This window comes from Tenrec ecaudatus, chromosome 6 (assembly GCF_050624435.1).
Source record: "Tenrec ecaudatus isolate mTenEca1 chromosome 6, mTenEca1.hap1, whole genome shotgun sequence".
Lineage (NCBI taxonomy): Eukaryota > Metazoa > Chordata > Mammalia > Afrosoricida > Tenrecidae > Tenrec > Tenrec ecaudatus.
In genome coordinates this window covers 91,395,182-91,420,823 of record NC_134535.1, presented here as the reverse complement: position 1 = coordinate 91,420,823, position 25,642 = coordinate 91,395,182, and the positions used below count along the sequence as shown (strand labels likewise).

Sequence of the window (25,642 nt, the reverse complement as noted above, 5' to 3'; positions counted from 1 at the left end):
ATTTCAAATTTCACTGTGACTTCACCCCTATGTAAATGCACTCTTTCATAATCAGTGTCACTTTCTCACCCTGACTAGCATACTATCCTTGGCAAGATTTCGTAACTATTATTCATGTGTCTACTCATCTGGGAAATGGAATCATAGCAGTAGTAACTTTACTAAATTGTTCTGGGGATTCCGTAAAACAAAGCAGGTCAAGCACCTCCCACAGTTCCTGGCATGTACCATAAACTCAGCAAAGAACGCGTCAGTCTGGCGGAAAGTGGAGCATTGTGGTTTGAATTTACATGTATTTGAATATGTACAAAGGTAGAAGAAACTTACGATGATTCGGTGGGCATATTCTCTGCTGCTGACTGAGTGGTTCGAACCCACCGGTCCCTCCCCCCCACCCCCCTCCCCAGGAGGAAGACGTGTCTGTCTGCTTCTGTACTGATTCGAGCCTGGGAAACCCTATGGGGCAGTTCTGGTCTGTCCTAGAAGGCTGCATGAGGAGGAAGATCTACTCTTTGGAGCACATCAGATTTAATCTAATAATGAGAACCATGTGTGCATGATTTTGACGGAACAAAGTGAACAGACACTTAGATGGAATACTTGGCGTGCCCTGGAAGTTGGTCTAGGTTCTCACACAGGAGTACATTTGCTCATTTCGTTCTCCCAGCGTCCATACTGCAATCTGGGTATTATTGGCCCCCACTTAGCAGGTATAGAGAGAAGGCTTAGTGAGCTTGTTAACTTGCTATAGGTCATATGTCCAGGAGATGGCAGAGCTGGACCGTGAAGTGGGGACTGGGTTCTCAGGGACTACTTTCCTTCTGCTGTGTCACAGATGCCTGCGGTTTTGTTATACTTAGCTCTCTACGCGCGAATGTATAAAAAGCTTAGATCCAGCTATCAGTGATTATATAGGATTAAAAATCAGAAATGTGTGACATTGATGTAATTAAGGATCAGATGTCTGTACGAATTAGTGTGTTGGACTTGTTAGACTTGTTAGAAAGTGTTCCTAAAAGACTTCTTGTTTGTGATATTGTAAATTGTGATAAACCAATACAAACATTGGCCTGCTGCTTCCCCAAATTATCACACGTTCCAAGGATCTGGGTGATTGAACTTTTACTGTAAAATAGGACTAGAGTTTGCCTCTATTTTCTGTGAGAATTTCATGGAAAGAGGACTTTACGGCATCTGGTATCACTGTAATTAGCATGTTATGAGCAGTATATGAATGATCTGTAACGGTAGGTACATGGACAGGTAAGCTACATTAGAGCACTCGTGAGGACGGCCGCGTTTCTTTCTGATGCACCTAGAGTCACTGTGCTGGAGCAGCAGCAACGATACCTAGCACACTATGATTTTATTGATTTTACTTGCTTTTCCTGTTAAAGATGCAATGTCAGTGAGGTTGCACGGATGACGGCCGTGTGTGTATTACAACAATTTGAGTGATAGGTGTAGTCACGGAGATTACTTGTCTCAGGTGTCAACATGAAAACCTAGTGGAACTCCTTGGCTTCTCCAGCGATGGTGATGATCTCTGCTTGGTCTACGTTTACATGCCCAACGGCTCATTGCTTGACAGACTCGCTTGTTTGGTAAGATGTTTGTCCATCAAATTATCTGACTCTCAGTTTCTGTGTCAGATTACTAACACGGGTGTTGATGGGGTCATTTCAACCACATTATGCTTCATATTCCCCATTCTCTCAAAACTGTGCAGCTGATAGAACTAAGACGTCCATTCTGTGAGTTAAGCATCTAACTTGTCGAGTGATTGGTCCAGGCTGGACTTTGGAGATCCTCACAGCGTTTTGCTGTAAATGAGCAGGAGTGGTAGAGCTCCCCATGCGAGGAGTCTGGTGGCAGTGTGTGTTATAGCCATTGCTCTGCTGACCACAGGGCTCAAACCCACGAGCCTCTGGGCGAGAAAATGAGGCTGTCTGCTCCCATGAAGATTGACAGGCCGCTTGGAGTCAGTATTTACTCCCTGGTCATGGGTTTGTTTTTTTTTTAATGTCATTTAAAGTTTTTTTCCGACACCTTAAAAGTAAATTAGGGCCCAAGTTCATGATTAACAATAAGAAGTAAAATCTGTGAAAGAAAAACCTGTCCTAAGCAGAAACTTTCCAGAGAAGGAAATCACAACTATTTTACCCTAAAAGGAGGGGGGTAAAAGGAAGGGGGAGAAAAGTGGTATCACTGTACCCTGTCAGAAGCGGAGAACTTGTGAGATTTGGAAACACAAGGCAGCCCTTTCAGGCTCCAGCTTTCACGAGTTTGTCTGTAATACCATGTTCCCTTGTTGCTGTAAAAGATTTGGGGGTTAAATATTCCCCTAGATTTGTCTTCTCTGTTTTGAAATGATCTCTGTGTTTTTCATAAGGAGGGCACGCCACCCCTTTCTTGGTACCTGAGATGCAAGATTGCTCAAGGGACAGCTAACGGCATCAATTTTCTACATGAAAACCATCATATTCATAGAGATGTTAAAAGGTAAATGATTCCCTTTACAAGGTCTCAGAAAACCATCTTTTGAGGAGAATTTTCCCTGCCTCTTTTGGTCCACTCTACATCTGGTCACCTGGCAGCTGACTTTCTCCCTAATTTCTCCATGAAAACTCTCTTGACTAAGGACATTCATGCTCTCCTTAACTGCTGCTCAGTGACCTGTTTTCATTACCCACCAAACTCGTCCTGTATTTGAGGTTTGCTTGCTTTTTGAGAATGTACACTTTTGCAAAGCCGACAGCAGTTCCTACAGGTACCCTTCAGGGCACCGACCACGTGCTTCCAGTCATGCGACCAGTCTCAGCCTCCTTTCTGAGCCATTCACTCCTCTGCCATCGACCCAACTTGTTGCTTCTGATTTCCTCTTTCCAGCCCATCAAGTTCATCTCATCAAGTTCATCTTGTCCTTGCCTTTCTTTAAACAGCGCGGTATTCTGCTCTTCCTGATCACTTCTGCCGGACCACAATTCGTTCATATCTCAAGTTCTGGGTCACCACTCTTTGCTGAATTGCCCTGATCTTTCATGAATACTTCTCAGTGTGTTGTTTTCATATTAACTACTCATACTGGTGAGTTAACAGCTATTTATTAAGCCCCTCCTCTTTGCTTGGAACGCTGGATGATTTGTTACCAAAGGTAGTAGCATTTATGAGGTTTGCTTTCAGGCAAATGGTCTTGAAACTATGTATAATAATAAGCAATGAGAAATGTTAGAAAGAAAAGGTGATTAGTGTTCTAAGCTTATAATAAGGAATTCTATAAATAGTCATTAAGGTCAAAAAGTTAGATTCAAATTACGAGCAGGAAATAGACACAATTTGAGGGTAGCCATACAAGATGGGAAAAGAACATTCTAGATAGAGGGAACCACAATGAAAAGATTAGTGATGAGATGGGATATGGAAACATAATGAACTGTAGGAAATAAAATAATTACATATGACTGAAATGCAAAAGATGAAGGCACAATAATTAATGTCAGATAAAACTAGAGAGGCAAGTAGGGAGCTAGGTCCATAGGGTATTATAGACCAAGGTAAGATTTTACTCTTAAATACGTTCAATAGATGCCACTGGAAAATGGTTAGTAGGAAAATGGTAGTATATTTAGATTATGAGAAGTTCATTCTCTTAAAGAAAACGGTTTGTTAGAAGAGGTATTTTGGAGGCTGCCGCTTGTGGCAGTTCGTCCACAGAGAAGTTAGCAGGTGTGAGAGTCTAAGAGGGCAGGATTTGCTGACCTTGGCGTTGCAGAGGTCAGGGAAAGGGAAGTGTCAGGAATGCTTCTGGATTTCTGACTTCTTGAATGACCAGATTCTCTTATGTGGAAAGCATTGAGAGAGTACCACATTCAGATGCCGATGGGTGATCGCAAGGTCTCTTTCTTATATTTTTTTGAATATGAGGTGCTTTTAAGGTAAAGCTGTAGAGATGCTAAACAGGAAGTATGATATATAGGTCTGGGGCTCAGAGAGAGAGCTGAAGATAGATGTTTATGTATTATTTACATGTAGGTTAACACTGAAGAGATAATGTTGTTGCATTAATTGAAGAGGGATGGAGACTAAGAAAAAGCTCCAATATTCAGTTGTGAGGAGACTTATTGGCCAAATAGAAGAGAATGAGTCCCGAAAGGCACCCAAGATGAGCACCACTCAAGTGTGGCACCCTGAGGACAATGAAAAGAGGGTGTTTCCCAAGAGGGAGTCCCCAAAAGAGTGAAGCTTACTGGAGGTTAGAATGAAGACTGAAAATCCATCATTTGCTTAGTGCTGTGGCTCCATGGAGACCAATTTCTCAACTTCCATCAGAAAACCTGGCTTCCGTTCCCCGCCAGTGTACCTGGACAGCCACGAAGGCTCTCACATAGCATGCCGAGCAGGTTTCAGTAAAGCTTCCAGCCTAGGGAGATCAGCCTGGCTATGGAGTTTCAGCCACCGGACCGTGGATCACAGCGGTCTCTGGTCCTCACCTGATCACGGGAGCCATTCAGAATCGGCCGCTGTGCATGCAGTGACTGTGAGTCCGGAGCCCACTTGGCGGCGTCTGGCAACAGCAGCATGTCATGCAAGGGTTCACTCAGAAGCCAGGTTGTAACTAAGGGAGAGAGTGGGCGCTGAGGAGCTAAGATGGGAGTATTGACAAGTCTTTTCATATACTTAGCTAGTAAAGGGCGGTAGCTAGAAATAGTTGTGCTATTCCGAAAACATTTTGTAAGATAGCAAAGATAAAAACATGCTTATGTTGCCTATGGGAACGATTCAGAAAGGAGAGAGAGGGTCGTACAAGAGAGAGAACTGGGCTAATGTCTAGAACAAGGTTCCTGAGAATGTGGGAGGGAGCCCATGTAGAGAGATGAGACTCAGAGAAGGGAGGGGGCACCCCTTGAAGATCTTTTAGCCATAATCATGCCTCTTCAAAAAAAAATTGATAGTGCAGAAAAGGAGAAAAGGGATCATTTAAAAAAATAAATATTTGATATACTCTATTTGGACATATGGTTCTAAATGAATGAAAAATATTAGGAAAGCAATCAAAAATGATGGTTTAGAAAGCCTTGAGGGAAATTTCCCTCTAAAGATTATGAAAATAACTCTACTACTATGACCAGTTTTATTTCATTTCTACTTTTTTTCTGAGAAATAAAAAGGGAAGACAACTATATCTTTTGAGCTATAGTCTGGATTCATTTGCACAACTCTCAGGCTTTAATGATGCATACCCTAAAATATATATGTTCACATAGTTATAGATATATAGATAATTCTGCTTGGCTTGCTTATGAAGATAATTTCTTTCCCCCAAAATTTGAATTTTTTTCAGTGCAAATATATTACTAGATGAAAAGTTTACAGCCAAAATATCTGACTTTGGACTTGCACGGGCTTCTGAGAAGTTTGCCCAGACCATCATGACTAGCAGAATTGTGGGAACAACAGCTTATATGGCCCCTGAAGCTTTGCGAGGAGAAATCACACCCAAATCTGATATCTACAGCTTTGGTGTGGTAAGTCTGATATGAAAGGTTGGTAATGAGATTAATTCCAGTCTGAAGTGGGGTATTATTAAACACACTCGCACTGCTTAGCTCTCTTGGGAAAACATGGCAGCAGGTTGATTTTGGTTTTTACTGAGACCAGAAGGTTTAGGAAAAACTTTTCATATATAGAACTTTTGTACTGTTACCTGAAAACAGCACAGGAAAAGACTTTCTTGCCACCCATTCCCCATGCATTGATTGGTACACCACTCAAATAAGTCAGTGGATGAAATCATGTCAGATAGTACCTCACGCTCACATTTTGTAAAGGAAACGTTTTGGTTTCTTTGTTTTTTTTTCCATTTAAATGCATCTTTTGATCACCAGTCTGTTCCTATCAAGTAGTACTGCTAAGTAAGGCACAGGGAGATAGGATGCCCTTTGCCTCTTTGTTGTTGTTAACTGCCACTGAGCGTTTTCACTGGCTGATCATGGGAAGTAGATTGCAGGCTTTTCTTCCTCGTCCATCTTGTTCAGAAAGCTCCCTGAAACCTGTCCCACGTCCCTTAGAAAATGATATGCTTGTGAAGAAAGTTTTCTTGTAGAGAAGTCTAAGTATGACAGAAAAAGGACTACTGGGAATTTCCAGAATACAAGTTGAGTAGAGCTGAGTCTTTAGTCAATTGCTGAATACAGAGCTCCTTATGAGGATGGGTGGAATCCAAGATGGTCTGCACAAAGGGTGGTGTGAAACACCCTCGGCTTGTTTTCTTTCTGCTGTGAAACCTTAGAGGCATCACACGCTCGGCAAGCTCTGTGTTCCTTCTAGTTTCTCTGTATGGTCCTGTGTGCTAAAGAGGTTTTTCTCTGGTTATTGCCTTATATTCACAGGTTTTACTGGAAATTATAACTGGACTTCCAGCTGTGGATGAGCATCGTGATCCCCAATTATTGGTAATTGTATACTTTTCCAACCCTTTCTCTTTGTATTGATGGTCTAAATGCATAGGGTAAGCTTGGCATTTAGAAATAGCATCTTCTATTGGCATTCTTTCCATTGGCAATTACACGGTAATGTATGGAAAGAGTATTTAATATTTTTAATCTCAGCTCTGTCGTGAAGTATTTGTGAACCTTAATATATCACTTGTATACAAGGGGATACCAAAAAAAAACCTTCACAAAAACACGGATTTTCTTTTCAAAGCTATGTGTTTTAATTTTTTTTTTTTACAAAACAACTTTCACCTTCAAAGTATTCTCTATTACACGTAATACATTTGTCAAATCTGCTAGTCCATTATTGGAAACATTATGGATTTGCATCGCTGACAGCCCCTCCTTTGCTTTTTCTTCACCTCTGCTATGTCATCAAATCACTGTCCTTTCATGTCCCTCTTCATTCACAGAAACAAAAAAGAAGTCCCACGGAGTGAAGTCAGGGGAGTAAGTGTGTGAGGCAAAAACTGGTGCGCTTGAGATGGCTGTGTGAGCAGGTGCATTTTGTGGTAGCAAAATCAGTCCTCCATCTGCCACAAATCAGGCCTTTTTGTTGCACGCTGTATGCAATCTTTTCAGAACCTCTAAATAGCAAGCTTGATTAGCAGCCTGACTTGGTGGATGTGTTAGTCTGGGTAGAATAAAGAAACAAATCAATAAACACTCATGTGTATAAAAAGGTTTATATACAGAAACACTTGAATATTGAGAAAACATGCCAGCCTAGTCCAGATCAGGTCCATAAGTCCACTATTAGCCCATATGTCCAATACCAATCTATAAAGTCCTCTTCAGACTCAAGAAACACATGCAATGATGCCGAATGCAGGAAGATCACAGGTCAGTGGGTGGGAAGTCTTGTGGATCCAGTAGCACTGTAAGCATCTCAGCGCTGGTAGTGGTTCCTCCAGCTCCCAGGGTTCTGGCTACATCAAGGTAGCTTCATGTGGCTTCTCATCAAAAATGTCATGCAGAGATTGACCCGAGAGAGTCTCCTGCCTCGAAGGAGGAATACTGGAGTGCCCAGAATCCTCAGGAGAAGGCCATACCACAGAGGCCTAATTGACTATCACCTGATTGACAGGCTAGAGTCCACCCCTTCACTCATAATCCTCTCAAATTGACAAGTGATTATGTAACTACTACAGTGGAACAAACTCCAAATGCACTATGAGTTGACATTTTTGTTCCTTAGAGAAGTGGACGGACGTCCAGAATGAGGATGTTTATCAATTGCCATGTCACCTTTTTGGGAAATGAGAAAACAGCTTGTACCCTTGAGTTTTTCCCATAGCCCTCACCTTTTAAGCTGTGTTCAACATCACATCAGTTTCAGTAGCATTTTCCCCAAGCAGGAGTCAAAATTTCACAGCCATGCGCAGTTCTCTTAAATCAGCCATCACAAAAAATGAGGTTCCAGTGAAACTGTTTTTATAAAAATAATTCACTGTGACCAGGGAGAACCTCCCAGGTAAAGCCACGGGGTGCACTAATTCCGAGCAAGATGTATTCTATGAAAGCTCTGCCCATCAGAAGTATTTCCTGTTTTGTTGGGTGTACATCATCATCACCTGTATTCTCCTTCCTTTAAAATGAGATGTTCTTTCTCTCGTTCCCCTAAGGTGGAAATACTGACTTCAGAGCTTTTCTCCTTGTTATTTTTAATCAGTTTTATTGGGGACTTGTACAGCTTTTATCACAATCCATACATCATACATTGTGTCAAGCACATTTGTACATTTGTTACCATCATCATTCTCAAAACATTTGCTTTTTGCTTGGGCCCTTGATATCAGCTCCTCGTTTTTCCCCTCCCTCCACTTCCTCCCTTGATAATTTATAAATCATTATTATTTTGTCATATTTTACCCACTCCCTTCACCTATTTTCTGTTGTCTATCCCTCAGGGAGGAGGTTATATGTAGATCCTTTTAATCAGTTCCCCTTTTCAACTCCACCCTCATGGTATAGCTACTCTCAGCATTGGTCCTGAAGGGATCATCTTTCCTGGATTCCCTGTGTTTCCAATTTCTATCTGTACCAGTGTACATCGTCTGGTCTAGCCAGATTTGTAAAGTAGAATTGGGATCTTGATAGTGGTGGGGAGGAAGCATTTAAGAACTAGAGGAAAGTTGTATGTTTCATCGTGGCTACACTGCATCCTGACTGGCTCATCTCCTCCCCGAGACGCTTCTGTAAGGGGATGCCCAGTTGCCTACAGATGGGTCTTGGGTCCCCAGTCTGCATTACCCCACATTCACAATGATTTGATTTTTTGTTCTTTGATGCCTGATACCTGATCTGCTCGACACCTCATGATCACACCAGCTGGTGGTCTTCTTCCATGTGGGCTTTGTTTTTATTTAGACAGCTCTGCGGAGATAATAACATGCACAAAAACAAGACAGTGCAAAACCAAGCAACAATATACAACAAAACAACAACAAACCAATGACAAAAACAAAACAAAACACCACAAGAAAGAAAAGCTTGTTAGTTCAAGGACTGTTTGTTTTCCAGTCTAGTCTGTTGTGGCTCCACGCCCTGGCCCCAAAGTCTACCTTTGGCATTCCCTGGGGACTTCACTGTACCATTCCCTTGTTCTATTGCACCCCCTTAGTGTTTTGCCTTGGTGTGGCGTGATCAGATCGGGCACAATTCCCACACGGTGTCTCTAGTACTATCCCCTGTAGAGGTATGGGGCATTGAGGGACGTCATGTCTCATAGTGGGGCCGGCCATATGGTGTTCTCTGTGGACTGGCTGCTCTGAGCAGGAACATGGTCCTCAAGGCCTGATGGGCCAGGATGTGCTCCACTCTTTCCTCGGCCCCCTTCATCAGCACCCATGTGCTCTGACTTTTTTTTTTTTAATTTTAACAATTTATTAGGGGCTCATACAATTCTTATCACAGTTCATACATATACATACATCAATTATATAAAGCACATCTGTACAGTCTTTGCCCTAATCATTTTTTTCTCCTCTTTTCTTTTTTTACATTTTATTAGGGACTCATACAACTCTTATCACCATCCATACATATACATACATCAATTGTATAAAGCACATCCATACATTCCCTGCCCCAATCATTCTCAAGGCATATGCTCTTCACTTAAGCCCCTTGCATCAGGTCCTCTTTTTTTTTTCCCCTCCCTCCCCTTTCCCCCCTCCCTCATGTGCCCTTGGTCATTTATACCTCGTTATTTTGTCATATCTTGCCCTATCCGGAGTCTCCCTTCCCCCCTTCTCTGCTGTCCCTCTCCCAGGGAAGAGGTCACATGTGGATCCTTGTAATCAGTTCCCCCTTTCCAACCCACTCACCCTCCACTCTCCCAGCATCGTCCCTCACACCCTTGGTCCTGAAGGTATCATCCACCCTGGATTCCCTGTGTCTCCAGCCCTCATATGTACCAGTGTACAGCCTCTGTCCTATCCAGGCCTGCAAGGTAGAATTCGGATCATGGTAGTTGAGGAGAGGAAGCATCCAGGATCTGAGGGAAAGCTGTGTTCTTCATCGGTACTACCTCGCACTCTAATTAACCCATCTCCTCTCCTAAACCCCTCTATGAGGGGATCTCCATTGGTCGACACTTGGGCCTTGGGTCTCCACTCTGCACTTCCCCCTTCATTTAATATGGTGTATATATATACATATACATATACACATATATACACATACACACACACACTTATATCGTTGTTGTTGTTTTTTTGCATGATGCCTTATACCTGGTCCCTTGGCACCTCGTGATCGCTCTGGCTGGTGTGCTTCTTCCATGTGGGCTTATTTGCTTCTGAGCTTGATGGCCGCTTGTTCACTTTCAAGCCTTTAAGACCCCAGACACTATCTCTTTTGATAGCCGGGCACCATCAGCTTTCTTCACCACATTTGCTTATGCACCCATTTGTCTTCAGCGATCCTATCATGGAGGTGTGCAGTCGATGATATGATTTTTTTGTTCTTTGATGCCTGATAACTGATCCCTTCGGGACCACTCGATCACACAGGCTGGTGTGTCCTTCCATGTGGACTTTGTTGCTTCTGAGCTAGATGGCCGCTTGTTTATCTTCAAGCCTTTAAGACCCCAGTCACTATCTCTTTTGATAGCCGGGCACCATCAGCTTTCTTCACCACATTTACTTGTTCACCCACTTTGGCTCCAGCCGTTGTGTCGGGAGAGTGAGCATCATAGAGTTCCAATTTAATAAAAGAAGGTATTCATGCATTGAGGGAGTGTTTGAGTAGAGGCCCAAGGTCCTTCCGCCACCTTAATACTTGACCTATAAATATAGACACATAGATCTATTTCCCCATCGTCCTATATATATTTGCATGTACATGTCTTTGTCTAGACCTCCATGAATGCCCTTTGACTCCTAGCTCTTTCCTCCATCTCCCTTGACTTTCCTCCTGCCCTACTACCATGCTTCATCGCCACCTGGGCTAGAGTATACCTCTTCTCTAAGCAACCTTACCCTTGATCATTTCCCACCAGGCCTGCCACTCCCCCTTCTCTACCATTTGGGGTCCCATGTTTTTCCCTTGTCCCTCACCCATGTGCTCTGATCAGATATGTCCCTCTCCCTGAGCTGCAGATTCAGTGTCGTCCTCTCAAATAAATTCTTCTTGGGGGAGGGGCACGTGTCCACATAGTTGGGATTGAGGCCAGCCCCTCAGACCTCTCCACTGGTTCCCTACTCCATGCTGGTATATTGCATTCACATCTTGTAGCACTGGGTTGAAGTCTGGTTTGGGAACCTTTATATGTGATTGTTTCTGTAGCTGCTCTCACAATTGTCACATCATTATTATGTGCCTTGGTGACTTCTTGGGATTCAGTCTAGCTGGTGTTCTTTCAGCCTCCTGAATGGTTACTTGGTTTTCATTCATTAAGTTGGGGGCATTTTCTTTAAATAATAATCTCACTATTGTTGCAGATGACTTCTTTGTTGTGTATTCCTCCGGTAATCCAATTATTCTCATGCTGTTCCTCTTCAGAGCATCAGACATAGCTCTTAGGTTTTCTTCAGCTTCTCTGATAATCTTATTAGATTTTTGTTCACATTTGTTAAACTCTGCTTGGCTGTCCTCCAAGTCACTGGTGTGGTTTTTTTTGCTTCCTCTAGTTAATTCTCAAGGTCCGTGAGTCTGCTACTGGTTTTTGTTATTTTCTCCCTACGCTCTTGTATTTCCCTTTGGTGTATGGACTTTATCTCCTCTATCATTTCATCCTTTTTCTGTAGTTTCCCTCATATCCTGTATGACTCCAAGCAGCATTCTGAAAATTTATTTCTGTGGCAGATCAATGCCTGCTTCTTTGCATGTTGTTAGGTTCACGACATCTGCCATTGCCTTTTTGTTCCTCCGGTTTTTTCATCAAGGTTGTTGGGGCTGATTGCTGTTTGCATTATTTTAGAGGAGCCAGGTGCCATTTTCCAGGGAGTTGAAGACCACTAGCTCTCTCTGGGAGACTCATAGGAATGCTTCTTCTAACTGCCTACAGCTAATTTCACTATGGCATTAGCCTACCACTTTATCCTCCTGTGGCTTTACTCTCAAGGGGAGTACCCAAGAAGGCTGCTGGGTTGCCTGCTTTGGTGTAGCACACCACAAATGGTGGGCAGAATTGCCCTGGTCAGATAGATCACTGCTGAGACTGGGCAGCAGTGTGGAACATTGGTGAGTGCTGGCTGAGCCGCCCTTAGGCCGTGTGAGGCACTAAGGTAGGCAGGAAGAAGTTCCCTCAGTCACGCAGGACAACAGAGGACAAATAGGAGCTCCCCCACCCACACAGGCAGGAATTCTCCTGTGAAGAAGTTGGGCGGAATATTCCCTGGTGGAGGGCGGGCCAGCTTTCTCCAGCCTCAGGCTACCGTGCCCAGAGTGGAGCTCACCTAATGGGGTGTAGTGGAGGCATAAATGCCCTAGGCTAAGGGAAGTGTTCTGGAGGTCAGCAATGGTGTGTGAGAGAACAGAGAAGAGACAAAGTGGGGGGAAAACAACCCTGAGATTGGGGGGAATAGAGAGAAAAGAGGGAATCAAAAGTAACAATATATACAAAAAAGTAACAGTATAGCTGAGCCCAGATCCCTGCATGTGGGGCTGCAAGGGTTTAATCCCTGCCATGAGGCGGCAGCAAACTTTGGCTGTGTTGAGATAAAGCCCCTGTGCCAGCTTCAAATGGTCCTTGCTCTGGCTGAGACAGTGGCGGGGCTAAGGTCAAACCCTAGCCAGACTCCACTGTGGTAAACCAAAAGCCCCAATCCCTCAAAACCTTGTGGATCTGTGCCTACCTATCTTTATGATGCTCCTCCTGTGATCCAGCAGTGTTGGATTTCCCTCTTAGCAACTCTCCTAGGTGGATTTCTGAGGAGTACCTCTGGTATGTGCAACGCAGTCGCCATCTTCCCAGTAGTCCTGGCTCCTCATTTTCCCTCTTCCCACCCCCACTCTCCTCATGAACTCTTGATAATTTATAAATTATTATTTTTCATGTCTTAAACTAACCTATGTCTCCCTTCACCCACTTTTGCATTGTCTATCCCCCTGGGAATGGGTTCCCCCTTTCGCCTCCTACCTTCCCCCTTCACCTGCTGGTATTGCTATTCTCATTATTGGTACGGAGGGATTTTTCTGTCCTGGATTCCGTGTTTCCAGCTCTTATCTGTACCTGTCTACATGCTCTAGTCTAGCCAGATTTGTAAGGTAGAATTATGATCATGATAGTGGGGTGGGGGAGGAGGCAGCATTAAAGAACTAGAGGAAATTGTATGTTTCTTGGTGCTATACTGCACCCTGACTGGCTCATCTCTTCCTTGTGACCTTTCTGTAAGGGAATGTCCAATTGTCTACAGATGGGTATTGATAAGAATTTTTTGTTCTGGGTCTTTGATACCTGATACCTGATCTCATCGACACCTCATGATCACACAGGCTGGTGTGCTTCTTCCATGTGAGCTTTGTTGCTTTTCAGCTAAATGGCCGCTTATCTTCAAGCCTTTAAGACCCCAGATGTTATATCTTTTGATAGTCAGGAACCTTCAGCTTTCTTCACCATATTAGCTTATGTACCCATTTTGTCTTCAGCAATCATGTTGGGAAACTGAGCATGATGGAATGCCAGGTTATTAGAACAAAGTGTTCTTGCATTGAGAGAGTACTTGCGTAGAGGCCCAATGTCCATCTGCTACCTTAATACTTAACATATGATTCTATGTACATAGATCTATTTCCCTATCGTGATAAATATATTTACATATGTACATGCCTGTGTTTCTACTTCTATAAATGCCCATTTGCCTCCTAGTTCTTTCCTCTATTTCCTCTAGTCTCACTGTCATGTTCGGCCTTCGTTCGGGTTTCAGTAATTCCTCCTCTACATTGCCCTTGAGCAAGCTCTACCAAGCATCCTATGCCCTTCCTGTCATCAATTTTAGATCACTTGTGTTACCTTGTCCCTGGGTTTGTTAATACCCACTTCCTTTACCCTGCTTCCTCCTCTCCCATCACCCCCGCCCCGCCGGAAATGTTGGTCTTGTTTTCTTTTGCAGATTGTTTATCCCACCTATCTTATCTAGATATACACGTAGAGACATAATCGCAAAAACAAGACAGAGCAAAACTAAACAACAACAAAAAAGAAAAACCTATAAATAGTTCCAGGTCTGTTTGTGGACCCTTAGGAGTGTTTTCCGGTTGAGTCTGATGGGGTACAATGCCCTCGCCCCAAAGTCTATTTTTGGTATACCCTGGGGACTTCATTGCTTTGCTCCCCTTGCTGCTCTGTTGCACACCCTTAGCATATCACCCAGTGTGGTGGGGTCAGATCGTGCACAATCCCCGCACTGTGCCTCCAGTGTTATCCCTCAGAGTGCTATGGATCAGTGAGGGATGGCTTGTCTTGTGTTGGGGCCTGCCATATGGTCCTCTTTCTGCATTGACTCCTCTGAGCAGGAGTATCATCCTTGGGGGTTGGTGGGCCAGGATGTGCTCCACTCTCTCCTTTCCTCTTCATTGGCTCCTGTGTGCTCTAATCAGACGTGCCACTCTCCCTGAGCTGTAGCTTCAGTGCTGTCCTCTGAAGTGAATTCTTCTGGGGGGAGGGTGTGGGGTGTCCATGTAGTTGGGATTGGGGCCAGCCCCTCTTGTTTTTTGGTATTTTGTTACTTTCAGCATTTTCAGCCTGCAGAGGGAAAATGACGTGAATTCCATTCAAATTTGTATCAGAATAGAATTATTGGTAAAATTCTCTATCAGTTCATAAAACAGTCATGCGCCAGTTCATGTCTACCATGCATCTTTAAGATAGGATGTTAGGTGATTTGGACGTTGTGCCAATAGCATATTTTATACAGGACATCCCTGTACAATCCATGGTCAAATCCCTATTAAACCCATTATATTGAAACCTTAGGGGAACTTGCCAAACCAAAGATCTTGCAAGCAAAGCCCAAGAGCTGATTCCACTGCATACAGGAACCCTGCTGTCAGGGTATGCCTCTGAGCCCGGCAGGGTCTGCACTTACAGCCACATTGGGACATTGTTCACATATCCTGACACACAGAGAGAGAGAAGTAAAGGAAAGGTGGCTACAAGGCCCGGATGCTTGAGTTCCAGGAGCAAGACTCGCTTGTCACCCTGGATTTCCCCCATCAAGTGGCACAGCCACTTCGTGATCAGGTGCAGTCAGGAGGGGAGGAGCCATGGCAGGCCCTGTCCTGTGGGAATAAGAGGCTGCACTGCTGCTGGGCACGTCAGTGGAGCCAGGAGCCAGGATGGGAGGAGGCCCCGTGGGCCTGTGTGATGCTTCCTTCTCTGTGCGGTGCTGTGCTGCTGCTCCACTCTCAGGCTGAAGGTCTTTCAACCATGAGGGAAAATAGTAAAAAGGAAGGCTTCTTTCCCCTTTTAAAATAAATAAAGGAAAATTTCACAGGATGACAGATGTACATATAGTTTGGCATGGCCCATTGCCAGGACAGGCATTAGCAAATGCCACACAAACCTGTAATTGAATTTTTACTGTTATACATAAAAAATGAAATTTCATCTTCATCAGAGAAACAAAGTTTGATGTCTCATTAATTGTTGGAAGTCAGAGAAGCCTGAATTCCGTTTTTAAACCATAGTGTGCAGGCATAAAGCTTGGGGCCTGGGTTCGAGTGTATACAGAGAAAATGTATAGAATAAAAATACTGGTGGGCAAGGGGAAAAGTACAGGAGGACTAAAGATGAAGGCCAATGTTTTACTCACCTGCAGCTGGTGCTCTCTAACAAGGACTTCCTGTGGAAAGACATACATTTTTCATACTTTCATTTTAGACTACCCCTGCCACTTCACAATATATGTATAAAAGTCCCCTAAACTTTGACTTTACATATAGATGAAATGCAAACAAACAAGCAAAGAACCCTCTTCAGTCACGAGTTTTACCCTCACGCAGGTTATGTTCTTTCAGCCTTCAGGTTTGATGAATGTGGTATGAGTAAAGTCACCTGGAGTTAGAAAACCGAACGAGAAGAGCTCACTCAGTATCTTCCAAGCTGAAAGAACAACTCGGGACAAACAGTTCACACCTCAAGTGGGCTAGATACTGAAGGATGCTGTGGGCAAAATAGTGAACAATGCAGGAGACATCCAAAGAGGCTGGAAGGAATACACGTAGTCTCTGTACCAATGGTACATTGGGCTGTACAGGTTCTGAGGTTCAAGCCCACCAGCTATTCCAAGGGAGAAAGATAAGGCCTTCTACTCCCAAAGATTTACAGCCTTAGATTCCTACAGAGCTGGTTCTGTTCTGCCCTGGAGGGTAGCTATGATTTGGAATCGACTTATGGGCAGTTTGTTGATTTTTGTGGGATTGGAGCCTACCTCAAATAGGTAGCCTGTTCATTCTATTCTTTCCCCTCCCTTTTTTCTTTTCTTTTTTTTTTTTCCATCCTGACCTTTTCCCACCTCACCTCTCCCTTCCCTTTTGCTCTTTGATTCAACAAAGTGAATACTCATTGAGATGTTTTTGAAGTTCAGGAAGGGGGAGTCTCTGTCTTGCATTAAAAGACAAATAAACAAAAATAAATCCTCACTGCCATCTAGTTGATTCCAAGTCCTAGTGACCCCATATGTAGGACCAGATAGAACTACTTCTGGGGGTTTCCAAGAGCAGAATGCCTCACCTGATTTTGAACTGATGACCTTGTGAGACTAGCAGTCCACCGCTTAACCACTACACCACCAGTGTCTTCAGTTTGGAAACCCGTATCTGGAAACACAAGCGGAAGAAGCAGACCACCTTGTGCTGCCAGCCTGGTAAATGCTGCTAATGGGAACACGAAAACAATTAGCTCAGCTACACAGGTACAAGCATTAGAACACAAATGACTAAAGTTATCTCGGAGGCAAAAATAACTGAATGACTATGAGAGGTTTTATGGGAAAATGAAATTTAAAAAATGTGAAGCCCCCTCGCGCATGTGCACATTTAGGACTGCTGTGTATTCAGTTCTTAGTGAGGCTATAAATGTAGATAGTCAAATGAGAACACATGTTACTATGAAGTAGATTAACTCACTGTACATTACATCCTAACTTCTCTCACTTTTATTTGAAGTTCCTAACAAAAGCTGTAACACTCATTTTAAAGTTAGATATCAAAGAAGAAATCGAAGATGAAGAAAAGGTGATTGAGGATTACGTTGATATGAAGATGAACGACGTTGACCCCAGTGCAGTTGAAGCCATGTACTCTGTTGCTAGTCAGTGCCTTCATGAAAAGAAAAATAAACGGCCAGACATCAAGAAGGTATGGAAATGTTACTCTTGTTTAGAAAGTGAAGGCCACGGGGTTGAGGGCTTGTTTTCCTTAGGCGCACATTTCAAATCAACTATCTAATTTGGTGTTTTTTTCTTGCTTGCTTGCTTTTCTTAAGGTTCAACTTCTGCTGCAAGAGATGACACCTCTATGATTTCTTCAAACTTTATTGGCGTATAGTCTTGGCTTATTACATGCTATCTAAACCATTTTTTATGAATGAATATTTTTATAAACATTCTTTATATATCTGGGCAGCAAGTAGCAGTGCAGTGATTTTCAAACCAAACATGAAGAACAGTAAAAGTAGCTTAGCCTTATGCCCTTTAGCTTCTCCCTCAGCCATAGCCTGCAGTCGTCCCTGGGTCATTGATTGGGAGCTTCAGGCCTTCACCTAGCAGTTTGAAAGGTACAAGATTAAAAGCATTCTCACAACCTCTGCTGCTCTTGAGTTTTGAGCAGCATTGGATGAATTAATACCTTCTATGCCTCTGGTGTAGGCACCATGGTCGCTTAGTGGGATATGCTTTGGGTTGCTAACTACAAGGTCAGCCATCCAAAGCCACTAGCCACTCCAAAGGAGAAAGATGAAACTCTATTCCCATAAGTAATCTCAGAAACCCACAAGGGCACCTCTACTCTGTCCTACAAGGTCACTGAGTCAGAATCGACTCGATGGCAGTGAATTCCATTTTCTTGTACGCCTCTGACAGATAGTCATGCAAGTCAGATTCTATAGAATATGTACATGCACTTTATAAAAGATAAAATTATGTAAAAGATTATAAATTCAATTATAGAATTCTATTACAGTAATATTTATGGCATCATGTTCACAGTGTGCTATTTTAGGTACCGTATATACTTGTGTATAAGCTAGTTTTACAGCACATTTTTAATGCAGTTTTTGTGGTGAAATTAGGTGCCTCGGCTGCTACTTGGGTCGGCTTATACTCGAGTATATATGGCATAGGCATATCATGGGAGGAGCATCAGATCTTTGGTTTGTGATGAATTATTATGTAATTAGATTATGTTACATGGTAATCATGAAAGGATTTTGCAGGTGTAATTAAGGTTCCTGATCAGCTGACTTTGAATAATCACAGGGGATATTTTTCCTGGGTAAACCAAATCAAACCAGTTGCCACTGAGTCAATTTTGACGCAACCTAAGTAGACTAGACCTAATCAGGTGAGCTCACACAAAGACTCAGAGATTCTCCTACTGACCCTGAAGAAGCAAGCTGCCCTGCCATCAGAAGGCCCCATTGGCTGGGACCTGAGGATGATGTCTAAGAGCTGAGCACTATCCCTATCAGCCAGTAAGAGAGAAACAAGGACCTTATCATACAGCTGCAAGGAACTGAATTCTGCCAATAACGTGAATCGGCTTACAAGACCTTGGATGCTACAGCAGTCTCACTTTCACTTCAGCTGTTTGAGACCTGAATAGAGAAGCTCTCTGCACTATTCCTGGACTCCCGACACAGAGAACTGTCAAATAATAAATAGGTTGCTATGAATCACCAAGTTTATGTGTGTCATACAACGATAGAAAACAAATTTAGCTACTCCCAGGATGGTACTCCTTAATCTCTTCCTATACTCGAGTTTTGCCCACATTTGAGAGATGGAGATTATGTGCCCCGGGAGTTTATGGCATATCATTGTTCACCACCTTTCCCTTTGCCTCATTCCCTACTCTTTTATCACTTGCTTTTGTTCGTTCATTTGTTTGCTCATGAAGCCTTGGCAACTGGTGGTGGTGATGGAGGTGGTGGTGGTGGTGTTTGGTCGGTGGTGATGGTGGTGGTGTTTGGTGGTTGGTCAGTGGTGGTAGTGGTGGTGGTGGTGGCTGGTTGGTGGTAGTGGTCATGGTGGTGGAGGTGGTGGAGGTGGCGGGTTAGTGGTGGTGGTGGTGGTAGTGGTGGTGGTGGTGTGTATGGTGGTGGTGGTGGTGGTGTGTATGTATGGGGGTGGTGGTGGTGGCTGGTTGGTGGTGGTGGTTGGTGGTGGTGGTGGTGGCTGGTTGGTGGTGGTGGTTGGTGGTGGTGGTGGTTGGTGGTGGTGGTTGGTGGTGGTGGTGGTGGTGGTGGCTGGTTGGTGGTGGTGGTTGGTGGTGGTGGTTGGTGGTGGTTAGTTGCTGTCGAGCTGGTTCCAGCTCATAGAGACCCTTATGTGCAAAGAATGAATCACTGTCCAGTCCTGCGCCATCCTTCCACTTGTTCTTAATGACAGCCCATTGTTGCCGCTCCTGTGTCAGTCCATCTTGTCTAGACCCTTTCACTGCCCCTCTATACTTTACCATACATGATGCCCTTTTCCAGAGACTGGTGGTGTCTCCTGATAACCTGCCAAAGAACAAAAGACTTGCCCATCTTTGCCTCTCCTTTCCTCACCTTTGTCTTTGTTCCTGTCTCTCCTTTTCGCAGCTACTTCTGGTGCTGCTTCCCATCTGAAGAATTGTCATGGGCTTATAACTTACATCCACAAAATCCTCATCAATTTCAAGGCACGGTCCTCCCACCAAAGTCACAAACTGACCAATCCTCTCTCTACCCCTGCTTGTTAGGCCACAGATACTTCATTTGCATAGTAGCTGGAGATAGGCTCCAACTCACTTCATTTGCATAGGTTCGTTGTCAGTTCCTACAAGCGCATACCAATCCCAGGGTAAGTCTGCACACCAGGCCAGACCACCTCCAATAAAGTTGTTGACATTTTATCTAGGAAATGTCAATTGGACAAAACTAACCCTCAAGGGTAGAAAACTGAAGCCAAAGTAACTCCTCAGGACTTAAGAGAGGGAAAAGCCTCAAATTTTGTCCTAAGAACCCCAATAATAGGCCGCATAAAAGGAGCTCTTTTCACCATACTTCATTATTAACACGAGTCTTTTGAACTTGTAAATTCAAGGCAGGTATAAACAGCAGTGTAACTTCCTTGGTTTGATGGTGGCTGATAGGGCATGGACTCCTGAACTTGTGTGACCCACTTAACTATGGAAATGAGAGAGGGTTGTACTTGACTCACCTATAGCATGACTTACACAAAGACTGAAGGAGTCTTGATCCGTCCAGGTTCTGTTTCCGAATCCCTTCAAGGCAGAAATGGATAGTCTGTCATGGCATAAAAAGAGCCCTGGGAGCCTCGTGGGCTACATTTTGAGCTTAGCCCGGAGCTAGCCTGGTGCTCCAGGGGAGAGACGAAGGTACCTGGTCCCGTAGAGATTTTCAGCCTGGGCAACCGCAGAGCATGGTTCTACTCCATCGTACAGGCTCACTGTGGCTTGAAAGCAATTCAGTGGGAGTGGGTCTTTAGACATCTAGCTGATGGGATTTTTTTGTTTGTTTAACTTCATGTGGAATATGTTTCCCCACATAAGGAAGGGGTTGCTATAAGTCAGAACCAACTCAATGGCAATTGATTTAATCTTAATAGAAACAAAATCATTTAACATTATTATTTTTTAAACCTTTTGTCACCATTCTTGAAAAGGATGCTTTATTTAATGTTTTCCCTAACAACTGTGACAAACCAATGAATCAGGAAAACATGATTAAGAACCACCTGCATACCTGCTTCCAGAAAGACCGACTCTCTCCCCATATTTCTGACCCATTGGTTTTCTAGTTGGCCTATTAAAATGCTTTAACTCGAGAGTGGTTTTGTTTGATTTGTTTTCAAATTAATATGTGCTGTGAGGAACAAGCAAGTATTCTGAACCATTTGCCAATATTTTCCTTTACATTTGCAACACAGTGATTAAGAAATACCTTTTTAAACAGTGAGTGAGGTGTCCAGAGGGTGCAGCCATTCACCGCCTCAGCTAGTCATGGTCTTTTATGTGGCACTATTCCACCTCAAGAGGGAAGGCAGGCCCAAGCCCAACCCAATCTACTACCAGGGAGTAGAGTCTGATTCCCGGCGGTGCAATGGTGATGCTGCAGGGCAGAGTAGAACTGCCTATAGGGTTTCCACAGCTGTAACTCTGTACGGAAGTAGACTGCCTCGGGTGCCTTAATAATTAAAATTTCAGTCTCAAAGGTAGTCAATAGGGAAGCAAAAGTAATTAATCTCCAAAGGGAATGCTAAAATGTCATTTCTCAGATGAAATGCCTTCACTTAAAAAATTAATTCAACATTGGCTCATTATTTTCGATTGGCCACCTACTTCTAAAAGTAAGACTGTCATAATGAATGCAACAGTCTTGAGGTGGGCCTCCAGAGAAAGTCCTTCAGATGGAGGTCACACACAAATAAAAGCAAGCAGAGTGGCGAGTTGTGGGAAATAAATTTTGGAGAGTTACAGAGATTGGCCTGGCTACGAATACTTGGGAATACCCAATGAAACAAGGATTACTGATGTGCCATCTCAGGGAATGTCTAAAATGTACTGTAACTGAGAAAACGGGGAATTAGAAGGAAGCTTTATTTATAGAATATTTTATCAGAAGTTCTTTGGGTCAGCAGTGAGCTAAGAATCATACTTTGTCATTAACTTTCTACAACTGTTCTGGGTAGGACAAATGTTAAGTTCCAGATTATATCACATGTTCTCCTAGTTATTTTTTAATCGCGAGTGAATGTTGATTCTTTTCCTTTTGAAATGACCACATGATTTCTCTCCTCTATTCTATTAATGTAGTTGTGGTGGTGCAGTGAATGAATAAGCCCTTCCATCAAATGTGAGGTGCTTGTGAGCCACTTAGGAGATTGGCTAGCTACTAAGGATGAAAATAAGGGGGGTGATACACTTATGGGAGTGGGACCGGGAATTGGTTAGTTTTGCCATCCCTCAAGGCTTAAAATGAGCCGTCTCAGAAGTAGAAAGGGGGATCTCCTTACCATTAAGAAAGAGGGACAGCAATGTCCTCCAGCCTCCTCGCTTCAGGAGAAAAAGCCCTGGCACTCAACATCGGGAGAACTAGCAGCAGCAGCAGCAAAAACAGCAGAACTAAGACATTGCCATGAGAAAGGGCATAGAGCTTCTTAGTCTGGAGCAATAAAGCTGAGGGCCTTTGGGTAAGAGGCTTGCTGGCAGAATGGGGTGACTCTGGACACCTAATAGGCAGAACTAAAAGTGCTTTGTAATGCTTGCCCAAGCAGGTTAGGGACCAAGGTGCTGGGTGACGAGAAGAGCCCAGAAAAGAGGCATCCTTGCTGGCAAAGTTGAAAAGAGGCTGGTCTAATGAAAGAATTGTTTTTCAAGTCACTCCTGAACCTGAATTGGAACTTACTACTTCCCTCCTGAGTTCCATAATTTTAAGTATTGTCTGTGAGTTGTGTGTGACCTGTACAATAAAAATTAAAAACCAAAAAGAGAAGTGCTGTGGGAAGGATGTTTTGCCACCAGAATCTGTTCAACAGCTGAAGATCGGCAGCATGTCTGATCCCTGCCTCATAACAGCCAGCCTTGGACTAGCGCTTCCAGTTCTCATTGCCACCTACGAAGGCGGGAGGACAGGTGCTACCCACCCCCACCCCTATGCATTTTTCACATTGGTAAAACATACTGGTTACTTTTTGAATGTTAAACCAACTTTTTCTGGGGAACATATCAAACTAGATTGTGCCATATTCTTTTAAACATAAACTTGGATTCAAATGGCGTAAGGTATCCATTTGATTTTGGGGTCCGTGTACCTGAGAAAGATTGACCTACAACATTTTGTGTCACGTCGTTGCCAGGATTGCTCTCCAGGTTATACTGGCTTTATCCCTTTTTATTCTCTGAAATATTCTGTGTAAAATCGGTATTATTATTTGTTAAGTAAAATTCCCCTAGCTGCCTTGGCTGGGGGTTGTCTTTGTGGGAAAGTTTTAAATTACAGGTTCAATTCCTTTAATAATCATAGGTTGTTTCAGATTTAAAATGTTTATATATGGTTATGACTTAAGAATGTGTCTGTTTCACCCAAATGTCCGTTTGTGGTCAATTGCATATAACTTCTTATGAGCGGCATGGTATTCAAAATGATGTCCCCATTTCCATTTCTGATATGATGTGAGTTCTCAGTCCCTGTCTACTTTCATCCTCGTTTCTCTCACTCCTCACCAGGGGCTTATAGAGTCCCTTAACCTCTCCAAAGAACCAGCTTTGGACTTGTATCAATTATCGTTTATATTTCAATTCTATTTTGCCAATTTCTACTCTTATCTGGTCCTTGATTTTCTTATTTTGTTGTTCTGGAGGTTGAATTCCTACTTTGTGGTCTTTTTTCGGTTTATATAATTTCAGGTTTTTAAAATGTGATTTTAGCTGAATTTGTTTTTAAATCATTTTATTGGAGGCTTATACAACTCATCATATCCATTGTGTCAAGCACATTTGTACATATGTTGCCATCCTCATTTTCAAAACATTTTTGTTCTACTTGAGCCCTTGTTATCAGCTCATTTACCCCCTCTCCCACTCCCTCCCTCGTGAACCCTTGATGATTTATAATTCTCTTTTTCATGTCTTACACTGACCTCTGTCTACCTTCACCCATTTTTCTGTTGTATGTCTCCCTGGGAGGGAGTTATATGTAGATCTCTGTAATTGGTTCCCCCTTTCTACCCCACCCTCTCTCTACCCTCCTGGTATCGCCACTCTCAGCACTGGTCCTGAAGGGATCATCTGTCCTGGATTCCCTGTGTTTCCAGTTCCTATCTGTACCAGTGTATATGCTCTGGTCTAGCCAGATTTGTAAAGTAAAATTGGGGTCATGATAGTAGGGGTGGGGTGGGGTGGAGAAGAAGCATTAAAGAACTAGAGGCAAATTGAATGTTTCACTGGTGCTTACTGCACCCTGACTGGCTCATCTCTTCCTTGTGACCCTTCTGTAAGGGGTTGTCTAATTGTCTGCAGATGGGCTTTGGGTCTCTACTCTGCCCTCCCCCTCATTCACATTGGTATCATTTTTTTTGTTCTGCATCTTTGATACCTGATCCCATGAACACCTCATGATCACACAGGCTAATGTGCTTCTTCCATGTGGGCTTTGTGGCTTCTCAGCTAGATGGCGGCTTGTTTATCTTCAAGTCTTTAAGACTCCAGACACTGTATCTCTTGATAGCTGGGCACCGTCAGCTTTCTTCACATTTGCTTATGCATCCATTTTGTCTTCAGCGATCACATTGGGAAGGTGAGCATCACACTATGCCAGGTTAATAGAACAGTGTTCTTGCACTGAGGGAGAACTTGAGTAGAGGTCCAATGTCCATCTGCTACCTTAATACTTAACATATACATAGATCTATTTTTCTATTGTTATATTTACATATGCACATGCCTGTATTTAGACCTCTCTACATGCCCTTTTGCCTGCTTGTTCTTTCCTCTTGCCCCACTATCATGTTCTGCTTTCATTCGGGTTTCAGTAATTCCTCCTGGGTGCATTGCCCTTAAGCTCCACCAGGCGTCCTATGCCCTCCTCACCATTGATTTTAGGTCACTTGTTCCCTTGTCCCTGGGTTCGATCGCCTCCTTTGCATTCCTCACGTTTTGGTAATCCCTTTTTACATCAGTAAATTCATAGTATTCTCATTTTCATTGTGACTTCATTACATGGCTCATTTTAAAGTATACTTTTAAATTTCTCTGCAGAATTTCCTAGCAAACATTCATTTCTCAGTGGCACTGGAGAGTCCATATCCCACCATGTCAGCTCTTTGCTTGTAGGCCAGAATATACACAATTTTAATGTTCATGTGTTGTTGGAAACGGTTTCCTGTGGTTTTATATATTCTATAAATCTAAGTTAATTATGTTCAAATTTTCTATACCTTTACTGTTTTATCTTCTTTATCATTACTGTTTTAAAAATCTCCCATCCTTTGGGTTTATGAAATATCCTTTGACCCTGTCAAATTTTGCTTCTAAATGTGTTGTAGCTCCTTGGTGAACTGATTTTTTTATCATGGCGGTGTATCCAGATTTACCTATTAGTGCTTACATGGCAAATGATTTCAGCTTTGTCCTAAATCTCTGGCAAATAACTAGTTATATTTTTAATTAATTCAGTCTGGCGATCTATTTTACATCCTGTTGACCCTTTTCTTTTCAGGATGCTTGGCCAAAATGTACAGGGTTTACCAGAGCTCCATTTTTGGTTGACCTTTGAACTATAAATTCTGCCTCTACTGACAGCTTGGCTGTAGCCGCTTCTAGAAGCTCCCATTTTTATGCCTATATATACCAAAGGTGTGCAAGAAACACGTACCCAGTTACAGACAGTGCTAGCCTCCAGTACAATTAGTTGGGTGTAGAAATACCTGAGATAGCTTAAAATGCTAATAGAACTCGTCAGCCTTTTAAAAGTCCCTTTACGTAGGAATCCATTCAAT

The 25,642-nt window shown here is 43.1% G+C and overlaps 1 protein-coding gene across 4 annotated transcripts in view; it reads left to right on the top strand.

Moving 5' to 3' along the window:
• Positions 1–18,834, top strand: part of IRAK4 (interleukin 1 receptor associated kinase 4) — a 37,321-nt gene extending 18,487 nt beyond the window's left edge. For all 4 annotated transcript variants that reach the window (XM_075551854.1, XM_075551853.1, XM_075551855.1 and 1 more), the window contains 6 exons: positions 1,490–1,604; positions 2,393–2,502; positions 5,342–5,525; positions 6,390–6,452; positions 17,142–17,300; positions 17,428–18,834. In XM_075551854.1, coding sequence (XP_075407969.1) covers positions 1,490–1,604; positions 2,393–2,502; positions 5,342–5,525; positions 6,390–6,452; positions 17,142–17,300; positions 17,428–17,463 — 667 coding nt within the window. In that variant the 3' untranslated portion in view covers positions 17,464–18,834. The remainder of the gene's footprint in view (positions 1–1,489; positions 1,605–2,392; positions 2,503–5,341; positions 5,526–6,389; positions 6,453–17,141; positions 17,301–17,427) is intronic.
• The last annotated feature ends 6,808 nt before the right edge of the window (positions 18,835–25,642 follow it).